Raw genomic sequence first — 21,644 nt, 5'->3', positions numbered from 1 at the left:
TTTCCTTGGAGAAGGCCGACGGCTGTTCACCAAGTCTAAGCAACCGTAGCTGCCAGTCCATAGGTTGGACATTTTTTGCTGCATGTCCACCAAACGGAGGTGGCTGTAAAAAATACTGTTGTTGCGGTACAAACGGTAAGTTTGGTACCGCCTGGTCGCTATGAAAGCCGGACTGACGGGAGGTGCCGCCTGACTGACCCTCATGATACGACTGAGTATGCCTCATCGAGGTATTTCGCAGACTGTCTTGGAAGTTTGAAGTAGAGGCCGACTCTGACAATCGGTCACTCTTCTTCTGCTCTAGCAGTAGCCGAGCGTCTGTGTATGTTTTCCTCGACCCGTCCGCCTGAATATGACAAACAGGTTTCCTATTTCCTGGAGTAGGAAAACGGTATTTTGTGAAATCAAGGGCAGGTGGCTCCCACTTCCTAGATTTAGGATGAGGGGTCGCCTCTCGCCCTTGAACTGGCTTCCTCTTCCGTGAAGTGGAGGGTTTCTTAGCCGACTGCTCCTTGTCCAGAGCAGGCGGCTTCTTGTTGATCAACTCTTGAATTTCTCCCTTGAAGTCCCTCATGAAGGTCATGAGTTCGTTCCTTGTGATGGGAGCAGACCCATCAGTCGGCTGCTGCCGAACAGGCGGTGCGCCTGCTGGCTCGCTTCCAGTTTGAAGATGTTCCCGTTCCCTCCTTTCGGTATGACGGGTACGTCGGGCCCTTAGGGTCCCGTCTGAAGCTGTGTGAGCTTCAACTTCAAATTCATTCTCAGTATCGTGGTCCGACTGAACTAGAGGATCGTCCAGGGGACGTCTCTCTTCAAGAGCCGGTACAAACGTGGGTGCCATCTCAGAAGTACTCTCCCCACAGACGGCGCCAAAATGTTTTGGGGTTTTCTGGTGTCCTGCGGGAGAGTTACAATTCCGAGACTGGAACCGGACGCCTGTACCTGCAAAACAAACGGATGCTCCGGATGATTGGAGATCCGCCTCCGACGGTCAAGTTAGTACTTGATTAAGGAGTAATTAATGCGGAAATTAAAGTGATTGAGTCTCTCTAGGTGAGAGTGTTTAATGTGTGTAATCTGCGTCCTCTCCCTTAATGAGGATTAAGGGAGGTATTTATAACCTCGGGAAACGTGCCAATCTAGGTTTAGGTTAACCTTGGGCTGATTGGGCTTCCCTCGGAAGTTGGGCCTAGGTGACCGGCTTCTCCATTAGGCATGGAGTATGCCACATGTCATGACATAATAAGTCCAGGGTGGACGAATAAGCGTGTGCCACGTGGCAAGCCCTGAGAGGTCCAACTGGGGGACACTTGGCAGGACATGATTGGCCCACGTGGCGCATTCTGATTGGTGGGAGCAAAATCCCCTAATCAAGCATAGTTTCAAAATTACATTACAATGATTATACAAGTACCTATATATATGAATTAAGCTAGACGGGAGACTATACTATTATATGAAATAATTAGAATGGGGTTGTTAAAACATGGATTAACAATAACCTAATATTACTCTAACAATATTGTTAATCAATTTTATGGGATTATTAAAATAGTATTGGATCGAGGAACTCTATTAGTAAAGTTAAATTACTCTTTAACTCTTTCTTAGACTAAGGGCTTGTTCACATTTACTGAACTGAAGCGAGCTTAACTGAACTGGACTAAACTGAACTGAATAGAGTTGAATTGAACTGATTGGAGCTAAACTTAACTTAACTAAACTAAACTGAGCTGAAATGAATTTTTTTTCAAGAATGAAGGAAATTTGGAGCTGAACTGAACTAAACTGATTAGAGCTGAACTGAATTGAACTAAACTGATTGGAGCTGAAATGAATTGAACTAAACTGGTTGGAGCTGAAATGATATTCACACAATTAGATTATTAAATGTAAGAAAACATAATTAATTGTGTACTTATTGTCGGAAGTTAACACAATTAATATTTTATCAATAATTCAATTTCAGTTATTACTTTTATATTTCGAGGATACTTATTATGGGGTTATTTATTCAAGGGTTATCAGTTACGGGTTAGTTATTCATGGGTTACTCGGTTGGTTATAAGTTACTTAATTGTAGTAACCCTTAACCGACCAAGTAACCCCTTAAATAAGTAACTCTTGAATAAGTAATTTCGTTTTTTTTTTATTATTAATAAGCACCTTTATAATATATATGTAGTTTTTACTTTTTTTTCTAGAGGAACAATATATACTACATTCTATAATATATATATATATTTATTTATTTATATACACCACCTTTGATTTTTAATTACTTGTAACTTTGAGGCATTATTAGTGAGATATAAATTATTCCGAAGTTGCAACTAATAAAAATCGAAGGTAGTATAATTAATGTAATATATAGTTATTACATTATGAATAATCATACATGTGTAATAAAAAAAACTAGAATTAACCACTTCAAATTAAATAAAAAAAACAAAGACAAATCAACAAAACACAAAAAAAGATTAAAAAGGATATAAGGTCATTATGTTATATTGATACTTATATAAAGTATCACTTAATCTTAATTAACAAATAATGTTAGTTCACCCTATTCAAAAAAAAAAAAAAAAAAAAAAAAAGAAAAAAGTTAGTTCACCGATTAGGTAGCTAATTACCCAAACAAAAAAATCTCACAAACACTAATCTCCTCACAAATCCCAATTTTTTTTTTTTGAATAAAGTCCCTAAAGGGGACTAAATCTCATTAATAGGAAAATTAGAAACCAAGAGAGACAATACAACCAAGGAAATCCGAAACAAAAGTACGACTACCTACTATCCCAAAATTGATTAGGCGCTTAATTTTTTTTTTTTTCATTAGCCGCCACTTATTAACAAATTTAGCAAAACCACAAAGTTCTCCTCAAAAATCAAAAACCTTCCTATTAAAAAAAATTCAGAAACCTTGTTTGCTGATAAACGAGAACCGTTCGTTCGAAGGACCCTAATTGAAAGATTCGACTAACGCTCAGAAGATCAATTCTTGGACAAAATTTCAAGGTTAGATCTATTTACTGCTCGCTTTTCTCATATGTTGTGTTTTAATGTGTGAATCGATGGAAATTTTAATTTATTTTTTCTAATACATATGTGGTAGCAATTGAATTACGTTGGATTGTAGTTTCTATGCTTGAACAGATTTGTTTTCGAATTTTGATTTTATTTTTCTATTTTTGCTTCAATTTGGTGTGGCTCAAGATTTTTGCTCTTTAATTTTCATAATTTCGATTTTTGTTCTCGAATTTTGATTTTATTTTTCGATTTTTGCTTCAATTTGGTGTGACTCAATCCTCCGGTATACTTCAGGCTTACAGTCCATAACTGAGTTGTAGTGGTATCAATCTCTCAATGTAATGCATATAAATAAATATATGATGTGATTCATGCATGCAAATTATTTAGAAGACTACTACTCCGTACTTCTTAGATGAAGTAGCTTTTAATTAATAAACTAATAGGGTTGTTGTAGACTTTGATTAATGATTTTCCCATAATTAATAACTATATACATGATGGTGGTTAAGATCTAAAAATGAGATTTAGTCCTGGTGGTTCTTGGACTGCCACACAAAAACAAGCTTATCATAATAATTTATTAAATTATTATCATATGCATTTTGATTTGAATTTTAGTACAAAAAAAAAAATGAACTTTGAATCTTACAAAACTAATCATACATATTTGATGATTGTTAAAAATCTTCTTCCACCATTGCAATTTCACTGAAAATGTCCATAAAGTTGAATGGTTAAATGCTGAGTTTGTGCAAGTAGTATAAAAAAAATATTCTTAATAACTAACAAGTTTGAAGTTTATAATACTTCGGCCCTATTCTTTTGAGTTTCTGGGTAGAGTAGAATAGAGCAAAACAATTCAAAAGAACGGAACTAAAGGAGATAGAGAGAATTTATTAAGAATAAGGCATATTTCCTCCTTTTTTTTGTTAATAAACTCAATCCTCCAATATATTGATGTATACATAAACCTGGCAAATTCTGTTGGAAATGTGGCATTCTAGTCATTGTGAATTATGTATGACTACAGATAATTATTATTATTATTTTTAATTAATATTACTTTTTAATTTTTTTTAATAATTAGCTCTCTTTGCATTTATAGCTTTTATTTTCACATGGATAATCTGGATGTTCAAAAGAGGTTAGAGTGGATGAGGTGTGCTAATAGGACAGACAATCTCTATATAAATGGAGTTAATTCCTTTCTTCAATTTGCTTTTGGTGACTTAGAAACAAATAGTGATTTAGGAGAAGAGGAAAAGAAGGTACCTTGCCCTTGTAATCGATGCAACAATGGTCCACATAAAACAAAGGACGAAATTTACATCGACTTGATAGTGAATGGAATCGAGCAAGGTTATGTTCGTGTGATCTATCATGTAGAATTCAAACCCCCACAAAAGAAAAGTAGAAATGATTTGGGAGATAATGCTCATGATGATATATTTAGAATGATCCATGACAGGTTTAGTCTCAGAGTCTCTAATAATGATGACATAGATGACATGTTAGATGAGGAGCAACAACCTAATGAGTTTGATCAACCTAGATATAAAAAGGATACAAAAGAGGCAAAAATGTTTGAAAATTTGATGAGAGATGCTCAACAAACTTTATACCCCGGGTGTAATGAATTCTCTAAATTGTCATTCATTTTGAAGTTATTCCAAATCAAATGTATGGATGGCATGACTAATAAAGCTTTTACTAGTATGCTTCATATGTTCAAAAATGCTTTGCCTAAAGGTGCTGTTTTGCCATCAAATTATTGTGAAGCACGTAAGATTATTACTAATCTTGGTTTCGATTATGAAAAAATAGAAGCATGTGAAAATGATTGTATGCTATTTTGGAAAGAGAATGCTAACCTTGAAAAGTATTCCATATGCGATACTAAGCGTGATAAAGCTTCTCCTAAAGTGTTACGCTATTTCCCACTAACTTTGAGGTTGCAAAGGCTATTCATGTCGTCCAAAACAGCAAATGAGATGAGGTGGCACTCTGATAAACGAGAAGATGAAGGAGTACTTAAACACCCAGCAGATAGTGAAGCTTGAAAGCATTAAGATAAAGAATATCCTACTTTTTCTGTAGAGACTCGTAACGTTAGGTTGGGTTTAGCAAGTGATGGATTCAATCCATTTGGCGGGCTTAGAAGTGACTATAGTATATGGCCAGTACTGGTTGTTGTATACAATCTCCCTCCATGGATGTGTATGAAACAACCTTACACAATACTATCTTTGTTAATTCCAGGGAAAAGTGGACCGGGAAATAACATTGATGTGTATTTGCAACCATTAATCGAGGAGTTAAAAGAATTGTGGGAAACTAGAGCTCAGACTTATGATGCTTCAAGGAATGAGTACTTTCAAATGCGTGCTTCATTGTTATGGACCATAAATGATTTTCCTGCGTATGCAAACTTATCTGGGTGGTCTACCAAAGGAAATAAAGCATGTCACTCATTATATGAAAGAAACTAGCTCTGCTCGGCTACCAAATCACGGGAAATGTTGTTACATGGACAATCGTCAATTTCTACCTACCGATCATAAATGGAGAGATAATAAATCCTTTAACGGGAAAGTAGAAAAAAGAGGTCCTCCTAGGAAATTATCTTCTAATGAGATTTTAGAACAACTAAAGGACCTTGAAGGCATGAAATTTGGTAAAACAATGAAATTGCTAAAGAGAGATGATAATTGGAAGAAGAAAAGCATTTTTTTTGAATTTCCGTATTGGAGTAACCTCTTACTTTCTCACAATCTTGATGTCATGCATATTGAAAAAAATGTGCTTGACAATATTCTTGTTACATTGCTAGATATTGATGGGAAGTCAAAAGACAATCTAAAGGCTAGACATGATTTAAAGCATTTGAAGGTTATGAAACATCTTGCTCCTACATTAAGAGATGGAAAGTGGCATATTCCTCCGGCACTATACACCTTGTCTAAGGCACAAAAGGAAAAAGTTTGTAAGTTTTTAGAGAATTTAAAGGTTCCAGATGGATATTCTTCTAACATTTCTAAATGCATAAACCTCGATAAGCGTAAAATTTACGGAAATTTCACCAAATGCCACTGAGCAATCTAAAAATTCACCAAATGTCATCGGACTTTTCAAAATTCACCAAATGCCATCCAATTTTTAAAACATTTACCCAGTGCCATTAATGACCAACGGCCGTTAACTCCGTTTGTAATTAGGGGTTAATCATGACACGTGTCATGACATAATTAGACCATTTATCTTAATTCATAAAAATAAAAAAAAACCAAAAAAAGTTTAAAAAAAATTAAAAAAATATTAAAAAAAAACAAAAAATTTTTAAAAAAAACCCTAAAATTTTCCCAGCCACCCCGACCACCGCCAAACCCTAACCCCTCCCCTCATCTCGCCGGAAAACGGCCGGTCACCACCGGAACCACCAACAATCGGCCGGCCGACCATGTAGCTCCCCACCTGACCCACCGCCGACCCCAAAAACCACCCATGCTGCTCGTCCCGACCCCAAAAACCTTGCTCCCTCACTGCCACCACAACAACTCCACCTCCAAGCACCACACTGCCCCCTTTGCTACACCCACACGCACCACCACATCAGCCACGATTAGCACCACCCAGCCCCCTTCGCTGCTCCCACGCGCACTAATTGGTCCAAATCCTCAACACGGATGCACCGCCACTTCACCGCCACCACTACAGAACCCATTTGGGTTTCGGGTTCAACCTAGAAATCCCATTTTCTAGGGTTTCGGGTTTTCTGGGTTAAGTCAATTTTTGGTGGTTTAAGGTGAGGGAATGGGGTTTATAGGAGCCGGAAAACAGGGGAGGGGGTGGTTTCGAGGCTGCGGTGGTCGGGAAGGGGTTGAATCATAACCGTTGCTCGTGAAGGTGGAGGTTGGTTGTGGTTTTCGCGGGTTAAGGTTAGATTGGATGGGTGGCGCGTCAGGTAGGGGTGGTAAGAGTAACAATGGGTAGGGGTCGGCGACAGCGGGTGATCCCGACTCGGCAAGTCGGTTTCTGGGCTGGGGAGAGGTGACTTGCGTGAAGGGAGGGGGAGAGGGATAGGGAATGGTGGTGAAGGTGGTTCCGGTGGTGACTGGCCGTTGTCCGGCGAGATGAGGGGAGGGGCTAGGGTTTGGCGGTGGTGGGGGTGGCTGGGAAAATTTTGGGGTTTTTTTTTATTATTTTTTGTTTTTTTTTTTTAATTTTTTCAAATTTTTTTTAACTTTTTTTGTATTTTTTTTATTTTTTATGAATTAAGATAAATGGTCCAATTATATCATGACACGTGTCATGATTAACCCCTAATTACTAACGGAGTTAACGACTGTTGGACATTAATGGCGCTGGGTGAATTTTTTAAAAACTGGGTGGCATTTGGTGAATTCTGAAAAGTCCAATGGTATTTGGTGAATTTTTAAATTGCTCAGTGGCATTTGGTGAAATAGCCGTAAAATTTATGGTTAAAGACCCATGATTGTCATGTGCTTATGGAACAACTATTGCCACTTGCAATTCGTGGGGTGTCCATACCCAAAGTGTACGATGTGATAGTGAAGTTGAGTACATTTTTCAAGGACTTGTGTTCAAAGACATTGAAAGTGAAAGATTTGGAAAATCTTGAACGTGAAATTGTAGTCACCTTGTGTGAAATGGAGAAAATATTTCTTCCATCTTTTTTCACCATCATGGTCCACTTGTGTCTTCACCTAGCTACGGAAGCTAAAATTGGTGGACCAGTACAATATCGTTGGATGTATCCGTTAGAAAGGTACTTATGCATTTCAAATTTGATTTAATAATTTTTGTAGACTCTTACGTAGATTTAAATGCTATGTTCGCAATAAAAGTAGGTCAGAGGGTTCCATCGCGGAAGGTTACATCATTGAGGAGTGCATGTACTTTTGTTCAAAATACTTGAATGAAATCGAGACAAAATTTAATCAACCTGAGAGGAATGATGATGCGGAAAATGATGACTACAAGGGTCTATCAATTTTTGCATCGTCTGGTGTTCCTTTAGGGAAGGCTAAATGTAGGTCTGTTAGTGAAGAAGAGTTAACACAAGTTCGAAAATATGTACTTAAGAATTGTGATGAAGCACAAACTTATTTAGAGTATGATATTTTTCTTTTCTATTTATAAAAAACTTCAAGTATACTTTCCCATGATTATTTTATAACAACTATTCTTTTGAATTTCAGTGAATATAAAGAGTCCACATCAAACAAAAATTTAGTTGATTGGTTTCGTGACCGGGTAATTTTTAGAATCAACTGTAGTTATTTTTTAATTACAAGTGTAGTACTAGTCTAAGTTTTATTTAGCTAATATTCTATTTATTGTTAGGTCATCGATTTGCCTAATGATTGCAATGACCAAGTGGTGAAAGATTTGAAAACATTGGCTTTAGGTCCTTTGAATTTGTGTTCAATGCTTCAATGGGATTCTTGCAAATGGATTCAGATTCCACACAAAGAATACAGAAATGAAAAGGGTACACCAAAATAGTGGTGTTACAATCAAAGGCATTGCTAGGAATATGGAAAAAGATTACTACGGGATTCTCACTAACATACTTGAGATACAATATTTAGATGGAAAGCGTGTGGTTTTGTTTCATTGTGACTGGTGGGATGTCAATAGGGTAGGAAGAGGTGTCAAAGTTGACAAACATGGCAATGTGAGTGTCAATAGTCTTTGTTCATTGCGTACCAAAGAACCCTTTGTGCTCAGGTCTCAAGCTCAACAAGTCTTCTATGTTAGTGACGGACTTGATCCCGATTGGCTTGTTGTTGTGAAGACCCATCCAAGGCATCACTATAATGTTGTAGAAAAGGAAGGGACCGAAAGTGAAGAAGATGCATTGCAACAACTACAATCTGAAGGTGCTCATATCTCAAGCTCAAGTAATTTGCAAGAGACTCATGATCCATTTGTTGAAATAAGAGATGATATTGGTGAAATGATCGTAGATGCTACCAAGAAAAATCAACCCAAAGATCTAAATGATATGGACTTACAAACATTAGATGACGACGATTTGCTAGAGGATGATGATGAGGATGACAGTGAGAGTGACCAAGAGAGCGACGATGATGATATTGATATTGCTTAATTTTTTTTTCTTTTTGTTTTTTTTAGCATGAATTGTATGTGTTGATACATATATTCATGGATTCCTGAAAAATCTTTGTAGTTATAATTACTTATTTTTTCACACTTTGCATTCGTGTTTTTATTGGCTTATTTGAATAGATATATTCCAGGATGTTTTTGTTTTATGCACAGTTATTGGTAAATGGCTTGTAGTATTTGACAGTAATTGTACACCATGTGTATAGTAGCTGGCAGCAGCTTTGCATTAGGGATGCAGTGGATGGTAGTAGATTATATTAGGCAGTCAATGTGCATTACAATTCTATTGTAAAATTGTCTAACCCTATTTGTTTTTTACTTTGTAAATGCAGATGAATGAGTATGAAAAAAAGAGGCTTCTTACAATAGCAGCCAACAAAAACAGACTTAAGTCGTTGGGCATAAAAAGAGTCGCATCTTCTTTGACAAGCTTGGTTGAAGGGACAAAAAAAAAAGAAAAAAAAAGGAAAAAAAATTGCTGGCATGGAAGATGATGAATATGTTCCCACTAATGATGAGCTTGAGGTTCGGGAACGTGAAATATAACCTCAAATCAGGTTTATAAGAAAGGTATAATATGAACTAATAAGTATGATTTATTTAGTTTTTCAACCAACCTCTATAGTTCTGGTAATTTTTTGTTAATTAATTTTTATCAGGCTAACATAAGACATTTGAGAGAAGGAAACAAAAAAGACAATTTCATTCCACCAAACACAGTGGCAAAGTTTCTAAAGACGAACAAGAAAGCACAAAACACAATGGCCATGGATATCTTAGAAAAAGGTACTTCATTATTCTTGATTTTGGTTTCTAGCTTATTACTGTCAGTTTGATCTTATTAGGTACCTTAGTTACCTAATAGCTACTACATTTGTCAAAATTTTAGTCAAAATTTTCTGTTTTTGACATCTGTAGGATTTTGTTCTTAGCTGAAACCATGAAATGATGGACTATTGTTTCATTTATATGGTCACTTGTTAATATTGTAATATAATTTAGCTTTCGTGTCGTTGTTTGTTGATAACACATAGCTTGATTACGTTTGTATGGCATATCTTATGCTAGTCTATACAGTTTGCATACTTTGTTGTGGTTGTTTTCTGCCACTAATTTATTTTGTTTCATGTAATTATTCTTAGTTATATCACCATTAGATTAAATACATATCTGCCCACCAATTTTCATTTTTGAGTGATAAAAATACTGCTCTATATCTCCCCTAACCTTCCCTTGACCATTTTGTTAGTCCATATGTATTATACTAATATCCATGTACATATGAAAACATTAGTTTTGGTATGCAATGTAATTGCTTTTACGTAAAAAAAAAAGTTATTCAGCTAATGAAATAAGTGTTTAGTATAGGAAAGTTGGGTAACCTCATCATTCTATGAGTATTCATACTCCAACTAATGTTGTACGGTTCAAATTTATTTTGTCAAATTCCTTGTTCTTACCATCTTCTATGAATAAATTATTGGTATTTTTGATATTCCTCAATAGTATATGCTACATGGCATGAAAGAAAGTCAAACTCCCCATATTCATGATTTCATGCTTGATGTTTAATGATAAATTTTCTGACTGTTATATTAGAGGGTTGTTGCGAGTAGGTGTAGCAGTATATCACATACAAAATTTCATTCCAGATTGGATTATGATGATGGCTTACTTATTGTTAAAGTTTCAACTCCATATCTCTATATGCATGCTAAAAGATTGGCTTACTTATTGCTAATAGCTACTACATTTGTCTTCTTTCCCAAATGCCAAAATAGAGCTTCTGAAAAGTGGTTCTGCTCTGATTAGTTGTCCCCTGCTGCTGTTTGTTGTTGGTGTCTGTCTTGTGGGTTGCTTGGTGTGCTTGTGCCCATTTGTTGCTGTTGTTTGCGCCTGTGGTATGTATGCAAGATAGGTGGCCTTGGTCTTGGTTGATTCATTACACATGTCAAAAAGCGGGCTGCCAAACCTTCAGCTAGATCATAACACCAACCATTTAACCATCTAAGTTTTCAATTTTAATTTTTTTTTATTTTTTAGTATATTTCATGTAATATGAGTGAACTAGATAGGTGCTTTTTGGTTACATTGAACAAAATCAGATTATCAATTTCACGCATATTGAACAGAATTGCAATCCTTATTATTCAACAATGATACCAAATGTGATCAGCAGAGCTGCTGGCAGGAGCACCCGCAGGCTAGCTGCGGTCAGTGCTGTCCACTACAAGCTGGCTGCGGACTGCACTGTTCCCAGCAGACGCAGCAGCCCTTGTGGTGTCCGTGGCAGCATTGGCAGCCTCTGTGACCTCTAAAACAGCCTCTAAATCCTCCAAAAAATCCAAATCAACACCCACATTATCCCCCGGAGCTTGCACTATAGTTTCGTATACCTCATCCCCGTTGACCCATTCCATTACACATAGCTCTATTTTTATTAAAGCAAACAATAAATCAGTTAATAAAGCAAACAATAAATCAGTTAATAAATCAGTTATAGGTTTTGTGATGAATTAGTAAAATTTCAATTAACCAGACTCATGGGAATGTTTGTGGATGCTATAGATTCAATATCATCACTCAGAGAGTTTCAGCAACAATCAAAACCAATCCTTCCTTATTACTTCAGTAAAGACTTGTTTTTATTCTATACATGTAAACAGAAAACGATGAAGAAATTGGAGAAACAAAGGAGAATAATAACACTGTTGAGGGGGGCTATGATGAGGAAGGACGACAGATTGGTCAACCACTTGAACTTGAAGATGCATCTTTGGATACTGAACCATTGAACGACAAGGAACTCATGACTGTACCAGAGAATGAGGACCTTAACATTTCATCAGGTTTGACTTTATTATCCCTTAAAACATATATATATGACAATATGCTTCAAGTCATGTCAATTCACTACCCAGTGAGCTTATGCTTGATACAGGTGCCTCTAAAATAAAAGAGGAACGGTATATTGTAGAAAGCTTACCCTGTTATCTCCTGAGGAAAAACTGAATGTGGAGTTTGACAATGATGGTGTGGCTATTGGTGATAATGCTTCATTATTTTCTTTCTTCTTGGGTCAACAAGTTCGAAATAAAGCTATATGTTCGGTACAAGTTAAATGTTGGGACGATTATAAATCTGAAACATTAGACCATTTGTGGGCTTGCATCACGGTAATATGTTATCATAATAAACATGTTTATGGGGTTTTTGTTTCTCTTATTAACAATGAAACATTGTCAACTTGATGTATGAGCAATAATTAATTTATCTTTGTCTTTTGCAGAAGTGGTCATTTGATGACCCTGAAAATAGGCAGGAGTGTGTTATGAAACATGCACAACGTTTATTCAGAGGTGCTAGGAGCAAATTGAAATCAAAGTACTTTAATGATAAAAACTTGAAAACAAAAGATGAACTTCTCAAAAATAAGCCTAGTCATCTAACTAAAGTGGAATGGAAGTTCTTGGTTGACTATTGGAGTGAAGAGGCGGTTATGGTAAAATACACAGATAATATATCTTTATTCTTATATAATTAACGTATATTATTGATTAAATCCTTTTTATTGTAGGAGAAGAGCAAAAAAGCAAGTGAAAGTAGGGCACATCAAAAGATGCCTCACTATAATGGCACTAAAAGCTTCGGTCGCACTAGACAAGAAATAGTATGTAACAACTACTCTGTCTAATTTTAACTTTTGATTCTTGCCATATATAGGACTACAATACTCTATGATGTCACATCAAGCCTTAATTACTACCTTTACTACATTCTATCATTTTCTAAAGAGCTCAAAAGGCTACACTAAATAAACTAATGAGACAAGCATCTGTTGCAGCTGTAAGTGGTTAGTGTTGCAGGCTGTTGTGGGTGGAGAGTGCTCCCCTGTTGTTGCTGCATTTTCTATGACTTGCACACAAGCCTTGCTTTCACACTAGCCCCCTCCCTTCCTGCATACCAGCCCCCTCCCTGCCTTCACACCTGCCCCGACCCCCTCCTGCCAGACTGCACATACCTGCATCCCCTCCCTACTTGCACACCAGCCTCCCTTCCCTGGATTTCCTACACACCAACCTAGTCCTTTCATACATAACAACCCCCACTCCCTCCTACCACTTACCTGCCTGCTTGCACACTAGCCCCCCTCGCCCTAGCATTCCTGCACACCACGTCACCACCCACGCCCCCCTTCCCCGGCATTCCTGCACACCACGTCACCACCCACGCCCCTTTCCTGCACACACCTAATTATAATTTTTTGTTTTTTTTATTTTTTTAGGCTAAATTAGAAAATAACACATGTTAAAAGACCTAATTTTGTTTTTAACACCTTAAGATTTCGAAGTTTAATTATAACACCTGTTAAAAAATAAAAATTTTGCTTTCACCACCAGATAACAGAAACTGTGACGGAATTTTTTGGTGGGGCCCACATAGTCGTTTACCCTCCAAATTCCATCCCCTTCAATTCGAATTTATCTTCTCTGTCATTTATTACCACCCAACTAATTTTGTTTCATTGAATTTCGTCTGCAAATCTTGAACAACCAAAATTACTGCGAACATTCAAACCATATACTGATTGTTGTGATTGAGAAATTGAGTTGGAAGAGGAGGTGTCAATATTGGAGCGAAACAAGTCAGCGAGATTCCGTCAGCCATTTCCAACATCCAAAAAGCTTGGACTTTTTCGTGGATTCTGACAGCAACAGGAGTAAGATTCCAATACAGGTACCTTTCGAACCCTTTAAAGTAGTTTTCAACAAGTACTGTGTGCTGCATTATGCCATTTGTGTGGGTGTAGTAGGGTAATTTGGGAAAAAAAATTAGGAACCCTAAGAACAGTAAAATGGGTTAATTTGTAATTAAAGTTGAATTTGATTAAATTAAGTATGATTTGGTGTAATGTGTGAATTATTTAGTTTAAATCATTGATTTTATTGACTGTTGACTGGTTTGTCATTGTGTTGGTTTAAATATGTTTGATTTTGTTGATTAAAGTATTGCGGTTGACTGTGTAATGGGGTTAGCTATGTTGGGTTTTATTGATTTGCTTTGCATTTGTTTATTAGGTAGAAAATGGCCGACAACGAAGATGGATTAGTTGATATAGTATTTAGAGTAGGGGGTGCTTTTGTTACTAAACAAGTGTCAAAATCAAAGCATTTGCTTTGTTGGTGTGGTGGGTTATGTTATTGGAGGAGGGATGTGGTAGTGGATAAGATAGATTTGCATTATTTGAGGGTAGCTGCTGTGCATGGGTTTGTGAACTTTAATGTCCATGTCCCACCTAACTACAAACTTTGGTATAAAGAAAGAGGTAGGACCTTTAACACAGGGAGAAGGGAGTTAGTAAATGAAGAGGAAGTGAAGGGGCTGCTGGAGACAGTGAATGGGGAAGGGTATGTTGAAGTATTTGTGACTGCTAATGAAACATTAAGGCCCATACATGAGATCCAGGCCCCAGTAAAGGCTGAGAGAAAGGGGAAGAAAAGTTCAGGTAAGCCTGCTGTAGTTAGGAAGAGCCCAAGAATTAACAAAAATGAGCCTAAGGTGAGAGAGGGTGAAGAATCTCCTAAACCTAGATCTAGACAGGGGATAGAAAGGGTTGAAGGGGTTTCTGCTGAGATTAAGGGGGTTCCTGGTAAAGGGAAGTTGTTGAGTAAGGGGAAACAAAAGGGTAAAGCTAAGCTTGAAAGGGGTTCTGGCAGTGTGAAGGTGTTGGATAAGGGAAAGGGAAAAAAAAAAATCTGTAGGCAAAGGATTGATTTTTGAGGATAGTAGTGAGGGCAGTGAGACTGGGAGGGAAGATGATTTTTCTTCAAGTGATGGGAGTGAGATTGACATAACTTGGGAGCCTGGAGAGGAGGAGTATGACAGTGGGGATGTGAGGTGGTTTGTGCAGAATTCTGAAGAAATTTTAGCTAAGGTAACAAGAAGTCTTGGGAAGCAGTTTGATGTACATGATGAGGGGGTTTCTAAGGATCCAAAGGCAAGGTTGATAGATAACTTGGATGTGAATGAGGTACAACTACAAGAAGAAATTGAGGGAGAATCAGATGACCTAAGGAGCTTGGATGGTTCATCTGATGAAGAGGACAAAAGTCCATGGTTTAATGACAAATCTGACTTCTCAAAGCCTGTTGTACTTGTTCATAGGCTTAGGTTTAGCAATGCTACAGTGTTGAGGAAAGCTTTAAGAGTGCATGCCATACAGAATAGGTATGGGTACTATTTTTTACACAATGATAGTACTAGGATTACTATTCAGTGTAGGAATAGGTGTGGGTGCAAGTTTGACACAAAGACAAGTAGGATGCCTTTGTGTATATGCAGGGGTGGAGTGAAGTGTAGTTTCAAGATCCATGCTACTAAGTTAAAAAGACAACAGACTTGGCAAATAAAAACCATGAAGTTGGAGCATAAATGTGTGAGAAGCAGGGAGAACAAGAAGGTCACAGCAGAGTTCATTGCTGAGAGGTATCTTGAGGAGTTCAGAACTAACCCATCATGGAAGGTTAAGCAAATCAAGGATAGGGTGCTTCATGACTTGGGGGTAGAAGTGACCTACTACAGGGCTTGGATGGCAAGATGTAGAGCTAAGTTGATCATTTTTGGTTCAGCAAGAGAGCAATATGCTAGGGTATGAGATTATGGGAAGGCTGTAATGAAATACAACCTTGGGTCTGGTTGTAATGTTGTGATTGATGGCATTGAAAAGCCTGAGCCTCCCTTGTTTATGAGGATGTTTATTTGTTTAAGGCCTTTGAAGGATGGGTTCTTGAAGGGTTGTAGGCCAATTATAGGGGTGGATGGCTGCCACTTGAAAGGAGGTTATCCAGGCCAGATTTTAGTTGCAGTCTCCAAGGATGGGAACAACAGCATTTACCCCATTGCTTGGGCAACTTGTGAGGTTGAAAACAGGGAGACTTGGGTCTGGTTTCTGGAATCCTTGATGCAATGCATTGGAAGTGCAGATGGGGCAGGCTTCACCTTCATGTCAGACAGGCAGAAGGTAATATTGTTTTGATTATTGTAGTCTTATTTTCTGTCCTGTTCTTTATTGTTTGAAGTGTGACAAGTAATTGTTGATGATGTTAAACAGGGACTGGTTGAAGCTCTGTCTGAAGTTGTGCCTAATGCAGAGACTAGGTTCTGTGTTAGGCACATTTGGGCAAATTTCAAGTTGAAGTTCACTGGATCAGTTTTCAAAGAGCTCTTTTGGAGTGCTGCAAGAGCAACAACATTTGTAAGTCTCTAGGTGACTTTAAATTATTTTGAATAAGTAAATGCATGATATTGTTCCTGTTCATGTACCTACTTCATGTAATAATGTTCCTGTTGTGTATAAAAGCAAAATAAGAGCAACAACAGTTGTGTATGTTATTCTTTCATGATAATGTTCCTGTTGTGGTTGTAGGTTGAGTTTCAGATAGCCATGCAACAGATTAGGGAGCTTGATGAGGATGCTTACAATTATTTGGAGAACATCCCCACTCATCACTGGTGCAGACATGCATTCAGTGACAGTTGCAGGTCCAACATGTTACTAAACAACATGTGTGAGACTTTCAACTCTGTTATCAGAGATGCAAGAGACAAACCTATCCTCACCCAATGGAATGGATGAGGAGGTACATGATGAGGAGAAATAATGAGAAGTGGGAGGACTCCAAGGAAATCACAACCAACATCACTCCATATGTGCATAAGCTATTTTAGAGGATGAGCTATGTGGCTAGGAATTGCATAATTGAAGCTGCCAGGGATGACACTTATGAAGTGCAGCTGAATGATGACCAGGTTCTAGTTGACTTGCCAAATTGGTCTTGTTCCTGCAATCACTGGCAATTAACAGGCATCTCATGTATTCATGCATTTGCATGCATAATGGATCAGAGGGTTGATGCTGAGCAGTTTGTCCACCCCTATTACACTATGGACACTTACAGAGCAGCATATGAGCCTGCAATTCAACCTATGCCAGGCCCAAAGCATTGGGAGAGAGTGAACATGAGAGAGCCTCATCCACCAGCATTCAAACAGCAGCCTGGAAGACCTAAACAGAAAAAGAGGAAGCTGGAACCTGGGGAGGGAACATCTGCAACAGGAAGGGAGCAGGGAAGAAAGAGGAGGAAAAGTTGGTGTAGGATTTGTGGTGGATTTGGCCACTATCCCAAGACTTGCAAGGGCCCACATGAACCTGAACCAACTGAGCAGAGAACTGCAGGAAGGCCTCCTTTAAATTCACCTTGGGTAGTTGAGCAAAGGAAGAAGAGGGAGATCAAAGCTGCTAAGAAGGTATGCTGTTGGATTTGTAACTTTTCTTTTAAAATTTGTGATGAAATTGGATGTTGATACTTGTTTATTGGTATTTGTGTTTAATAAACAGAGTGCAATAGGGGCTGGTCCAAACAGCATTGGGAATAAGACTTTTCCCTAAGAGCAACCTGGTTGTGAACCATTGAGTAAGAGGAAAGGTTCACACAGTCAACAAGGGCAGCCACAAGCCAAGCATCACACCACCCCCTCTTCCAGCCAACCTGAACCCAATGCTACTGGAGTGCAGACAAGGAGGGCTAAGCTGCTGACTTCCAGACAAGGAGGGTTGACACAATGATGTTTGAATTGATTTTCTGAACTTTAGTTGTTGGTTGTATTTTCTGAACAATCAGTTGCAATATTTGTAGCTTTACTTTTGGGTTTAGGACAAGGATCCTGTTTTGTTAAATTAATACTTTGCTTTAAGGCTTTACCAGCCAATTTTGTTAGGCACTGCAACAACAAATTAGATCAACAACTTAAATGCAATATCAACTACTTAGGTACTTACTTAATTCATTGCTTTCATAATTGTGTACATTAGTTTGCTTGCAATAGTGGTTCACTGCCACTTATAAATCATTACATTACTATATTACTGTTTCATGCAATTACTAGCATTACAAGTTATACTTAATGCATTACAAACCCCCTAATAAGAAGGATCACTAATATGACCAAACTAATCCCAACAGCAAGACTAAGAACAGAGTGATCTGATCTAGCATTCCTTCCATGCATCTCTCTGTTCATCTTGTTCCTGTCAGAGTTTAAAGCCTTGCATTTCATTTTCAGCCTGTCCACTTCATTCAGCAAACACCTCAACTGTCCACCAAGATCATCAACTTCCCTCTTGTAATCACTAATTTCCCCCTTCAACAGTTTCTTATCTAACAACAAATTGTTGATCACCTCTGTTTGCCAGGCTGTCCCATCTTGTTCATCCACCCATTCAAATGCTTTACAACCTCTGCTCTCAGTTACAGGATCGTAGAACTTGCATGTTCTGAACTTACGACCAGGGTTCTCCCTTGTCCAACTGGTAAGCTTTGCAAAGGGAACACCACATTTGCACTTCTTCTCCTTTGAAGGTGAGAAACTTGTAGAAGACATTTCCTGCACCAATTTGCCATCCATAATAAGCAAAACCATTCGTACTATGAAAAAAATACAATTGAACCAAGGGAATTAAACAGTCACTCCTACAAATCAAAACCCCCAAATTATTTCTACAATGAACCCTAATTTCATTTTCTCACAAATTACAGCACAATTAACACACAATGAACCCTAACTATTTACGAATTACATGACTATTGCCAGATACGACCTGAATTATGCATTTAAGTCAACAACATATAGATTAATTTACGCCTTATTTTTGAAAGATAAATTAGGGTTTCTAAAGTGCTATTGACGCAATTACCTGATTTGATATCTACGTCCCCCAAACAATGATGGTAAAATCAAACAATTTCGCCAATTTGTTAGTCAGAATTCGCAAAATGTGAAGCAATTTTGTGTAATCAGCTCAACAATTCTACATTAGTGAAGGATGTCGTAACTATATAAAGCAGTTTGGAAAAAATAGCCGTTATTGTGGGCCCAGCTAACAGATCCTCTAACGTTGTTCCAATTTAGGTGGTGAAAGCAAAATTTTTATTTTTTAACAGATGTTATAATTAAACTTCGAAATCTTAAGGTGTTAAAAACAAAATTAGGTCTTTTAACAGGTGTTTTTTTTTCTAATTTAGCCTTTTTTTTATTAGCTGAATTCTGAACACATGGAAAATTAAATTCTATTGGACATAACTAAATGTCATTAGCTTCCAAACCACTAAAATTTTACGAAGTAATTCTCGCACGTATTCAAAATATGCAAACGTACAATAATTAGGAGTGTAATTTGATTCTAAAAACTCTGTAATGTTTGTAGAGGAAGAAGAATGGTGGGAAGTGTTCTCGAGTTGATGTATTGGTTGCAACTCGCACAAGAAAATCCGAGAAGGCTGTGAATGCAATCAATTTGGCAAATAAAACTCATGCAGTAGTAAGTTTATAAGTTTTATGTTTGTTATTTTCCATTTAACATTTACCATCTTATCTTCTAACTTAATATTGTTTATTCATAGGATGAGTAAACAAATTAAAGGAACAAAGAGAGCAAGGTCTTAATGAGAAAACAGATGAGCAAATTATTCAGGATGTGCTTGGCAAAGATACACATGGGTATTTGAAAGCATATGGACCTGGTAGAAGTATTACGCAACATTTTAAAGTAAAGCCCTCTCGAATTGATCTTACTCAAGAGGTGAATGAAGTTAAAAAGAAAGCAGATCAAGCAATTGAAGATGCAAGAAAAGAAGCTGAAAGTGCTAGAACAGAAGCAAAACAGGCTAAATTAGAAGCTGAACAAGCCAAAAAAGAGGCGGAAGCTGTTAAGAATGACGTGGACAGAAAAATTGCTGATAATAATGCAGTTTGGGAGAAGAAGTTTAGTCAACTTCTGGATTTTCTTTGAGCAGGAAGTTCATCTGATTCAGGATGTCAAGGTTCAAAGGAATGAAGTAAGTAATGCTATCTTCACCGGTTATGCATTATACATTTTATCTTATATTCAATACAATTGTTACATTTTTTAAAGCTAAAGAATCTTGACCTCTTACGATTGGCTTATAGCCTTCCTAAAACTCACATTCATTACGATTGGCTTATATTAACTTGATCATTTATCTATTTATTTATTGTAGGTAACAAGGAGCAGAGCACAAACATATTGTCACATGGTATATATAGAGTATATATTGTTCTTTAGCAACATAATTTGAGTGTTTTTTTTTTTGTTTTTTTTTTGGTAAGAGTGAGCTAGTGATGAGACAATGAGACAATTGATTTATAGTATGTTTGTATGTATGGATATCAAACTCAAGTATGTTTGAATGTACGAGATTCCAAGACATTAATATGATTTTTTTAATGTTATGTATCTATTTCAACAATGACAAATATGACATATTTGAGGAAAACTCCATCTGTAATATTCAGTTATGCTTATATCATAGATAATGCTGCAACAAATTAAAGCTTATGCCTATTGAAATTAGTAGCCACGATAATCATTAGTGTTAAGAGATATTATTTGTCATGGTAGCAATGTGGCAATGGATTTATTTGCCACGGTATTATTTGTGGCAAACAAATAAATTAGCTACGGTATATTGCGGAGACAAAGTTTATTAGCCACGGTAATATTTGTGGCAAAGAAGATTACTGGTCACGGTAATGTTTGTGACAACCAAGTTTATTAGCCACGGTAGAATTTGTGCCGAAGAACTTGTTAGCCACATTAATATTCGTGGCAAGTGAATTTGTTTTCCACGTACATACCCGTGGCATAAAAATCGAAATTTGTCACGACATCAATTATCCCGTAGCAAATTTCATAGCCACGGTCTCTTGTGTCACAGGAGTAAATTTCAAAATTCCCGTGGCTACACTACATTGCCACGAGAATTTTAAAATTGTGCCACGATTTTACTCGTGGCACAAAGGTCAATTTGTTGTAGTGGAATGAGAGTCCGTTGAACAATCTCAAGGAGTTCGAAAAGTATTGCAACACTATCAAAGTAAACGGAGTTTCTCACGAGTTCATCCGGCTAAATTTGTTTCCCTTTTCTCTCATAGGCGGGGCCTTGGAATGGTTGGATAAGGAGGTAAAGCCAAACTCCCTAAGAACATGGGACGAAGTCACCAAGGAATTCTTGTCCCGGTTATACCCACAAAAGAAAACGGCATAGGCTAAAGCTTTGATTCAAGGGTTCAAGCAAAGACCAAATGAAGGCCTTTACGAAGCATGGGAGAGGTATAAAGAGTACCAAAGGGAGTGTCCCCACCACGGAATTCCAACCTATCAAGTCATTCAAATTTTCTATGGAGGCCTAAGTCCTCAAGGCAAATCATGCCTTGATGGGGGAGCCGGAGGTCCCATAATGAATAGGACGGAAGAAGAAGTGGTGGACATTATTGAGGATGTGGGAAATACTATAGAGATTGGCAAGATGGTGAGAGGGATTCAACTAGCAAGAGTGGCTCTTTGGTGTACTCTATAGACCATCTAAATGCGATCAAAA

At 37.4% G+C, this 21,644-nt stretch overlaps 2 protein-coding genes across 5 annotated transcripts; both read left to right on the top strand.

The window, feature by feature from the left end:
• The first annotated feature begins 2,326 nt into the window (after positions 1 to 2,326).
• On the top strand, positions 2,327 to 20,602 carry LOC110729230. Of its 4 annotated transcripts, XM_021908940.1 has the most exons (12): positions 2,327 to 3,018; positions 9,519 to 9,756; positions 9,846 to 9,972; positions 11,853 to 12,035; positions 12,265 to 12,362; positions 12,476 to 12,688; positions 12,764 to 12,856; positions 13,789 to 13,923; positions 16,298 to 16,441; positions 19,451 to 19,564; positions 19,647 to 20,081; positions 20,265 to 20,602. In XM_021908940.1, exons 3-11 carry the CDS (start codon positions 9,948 to 9,950, stop codon positions 19,653 to 19,655), a joined length of 1,014 nt encoding a protein of 337 aa, XP_021764632.1. In that variant the 5' UTR covers positions 2,327 to 3,018; positions 9,519 to 9,756; positions 9,846 to 9,947; the 3' UTR covers positions 19,656 to 20,081; positions 20,265 to 20,602. The 4 variants fall into 4 exon arrangements, with proteins under 4 accessions (XP_021764632.1, XP_021764631.1, XP_021764633.1 ...); XM_021908939.1 differs by lacking the exons at positions 19,451 to 19,564; positions 19,647 to 20,081; positions 20,265 to 20,602 and adding exons at positions 16,613 to 17,493; positions 17,585 to 18,029; XM_021908941.1 differs by lacking the exon at positions 16,298 to 16,441 and having other exon boundaries at positions 2,329 to 3,018.
• On the top strand, positions 4,152 to 5,093 carry LOC110729281. The gene has a single exon (XM_021909010.1). It carries the CDS (start codon positions 4,152 to 4,154, stop codon positions 5,091 to 5,093), a length of 942 nt encoding a protein of 313 aa, XP_021764702.1.
• Positions 20,603 to 21,644: the final 1,042 nt, after the last annotated feature.

This window comes from Chenopodium quinoa, unplaced genomic scaffold, assembly GCF_001683475.1.
Source record: "Chenopodium quinoa cultivar QQ74 unplaced genomic scaffold, ASM168347v1, whole genome shotgun sequence".
Classification (NCBI taxonomy): Eukaryota; Viridiplantae; Streptophyta; class Magnoliopsida; order Caryophyllales; family Amaranthaceae; genus Chenopodium; species Chenopodium quinoa.
The sequence above is the reverse complement of the archived record's forward strand: the minus strand, read 5'-3'. Positions and strand labels throughout refer to the sequence as shown.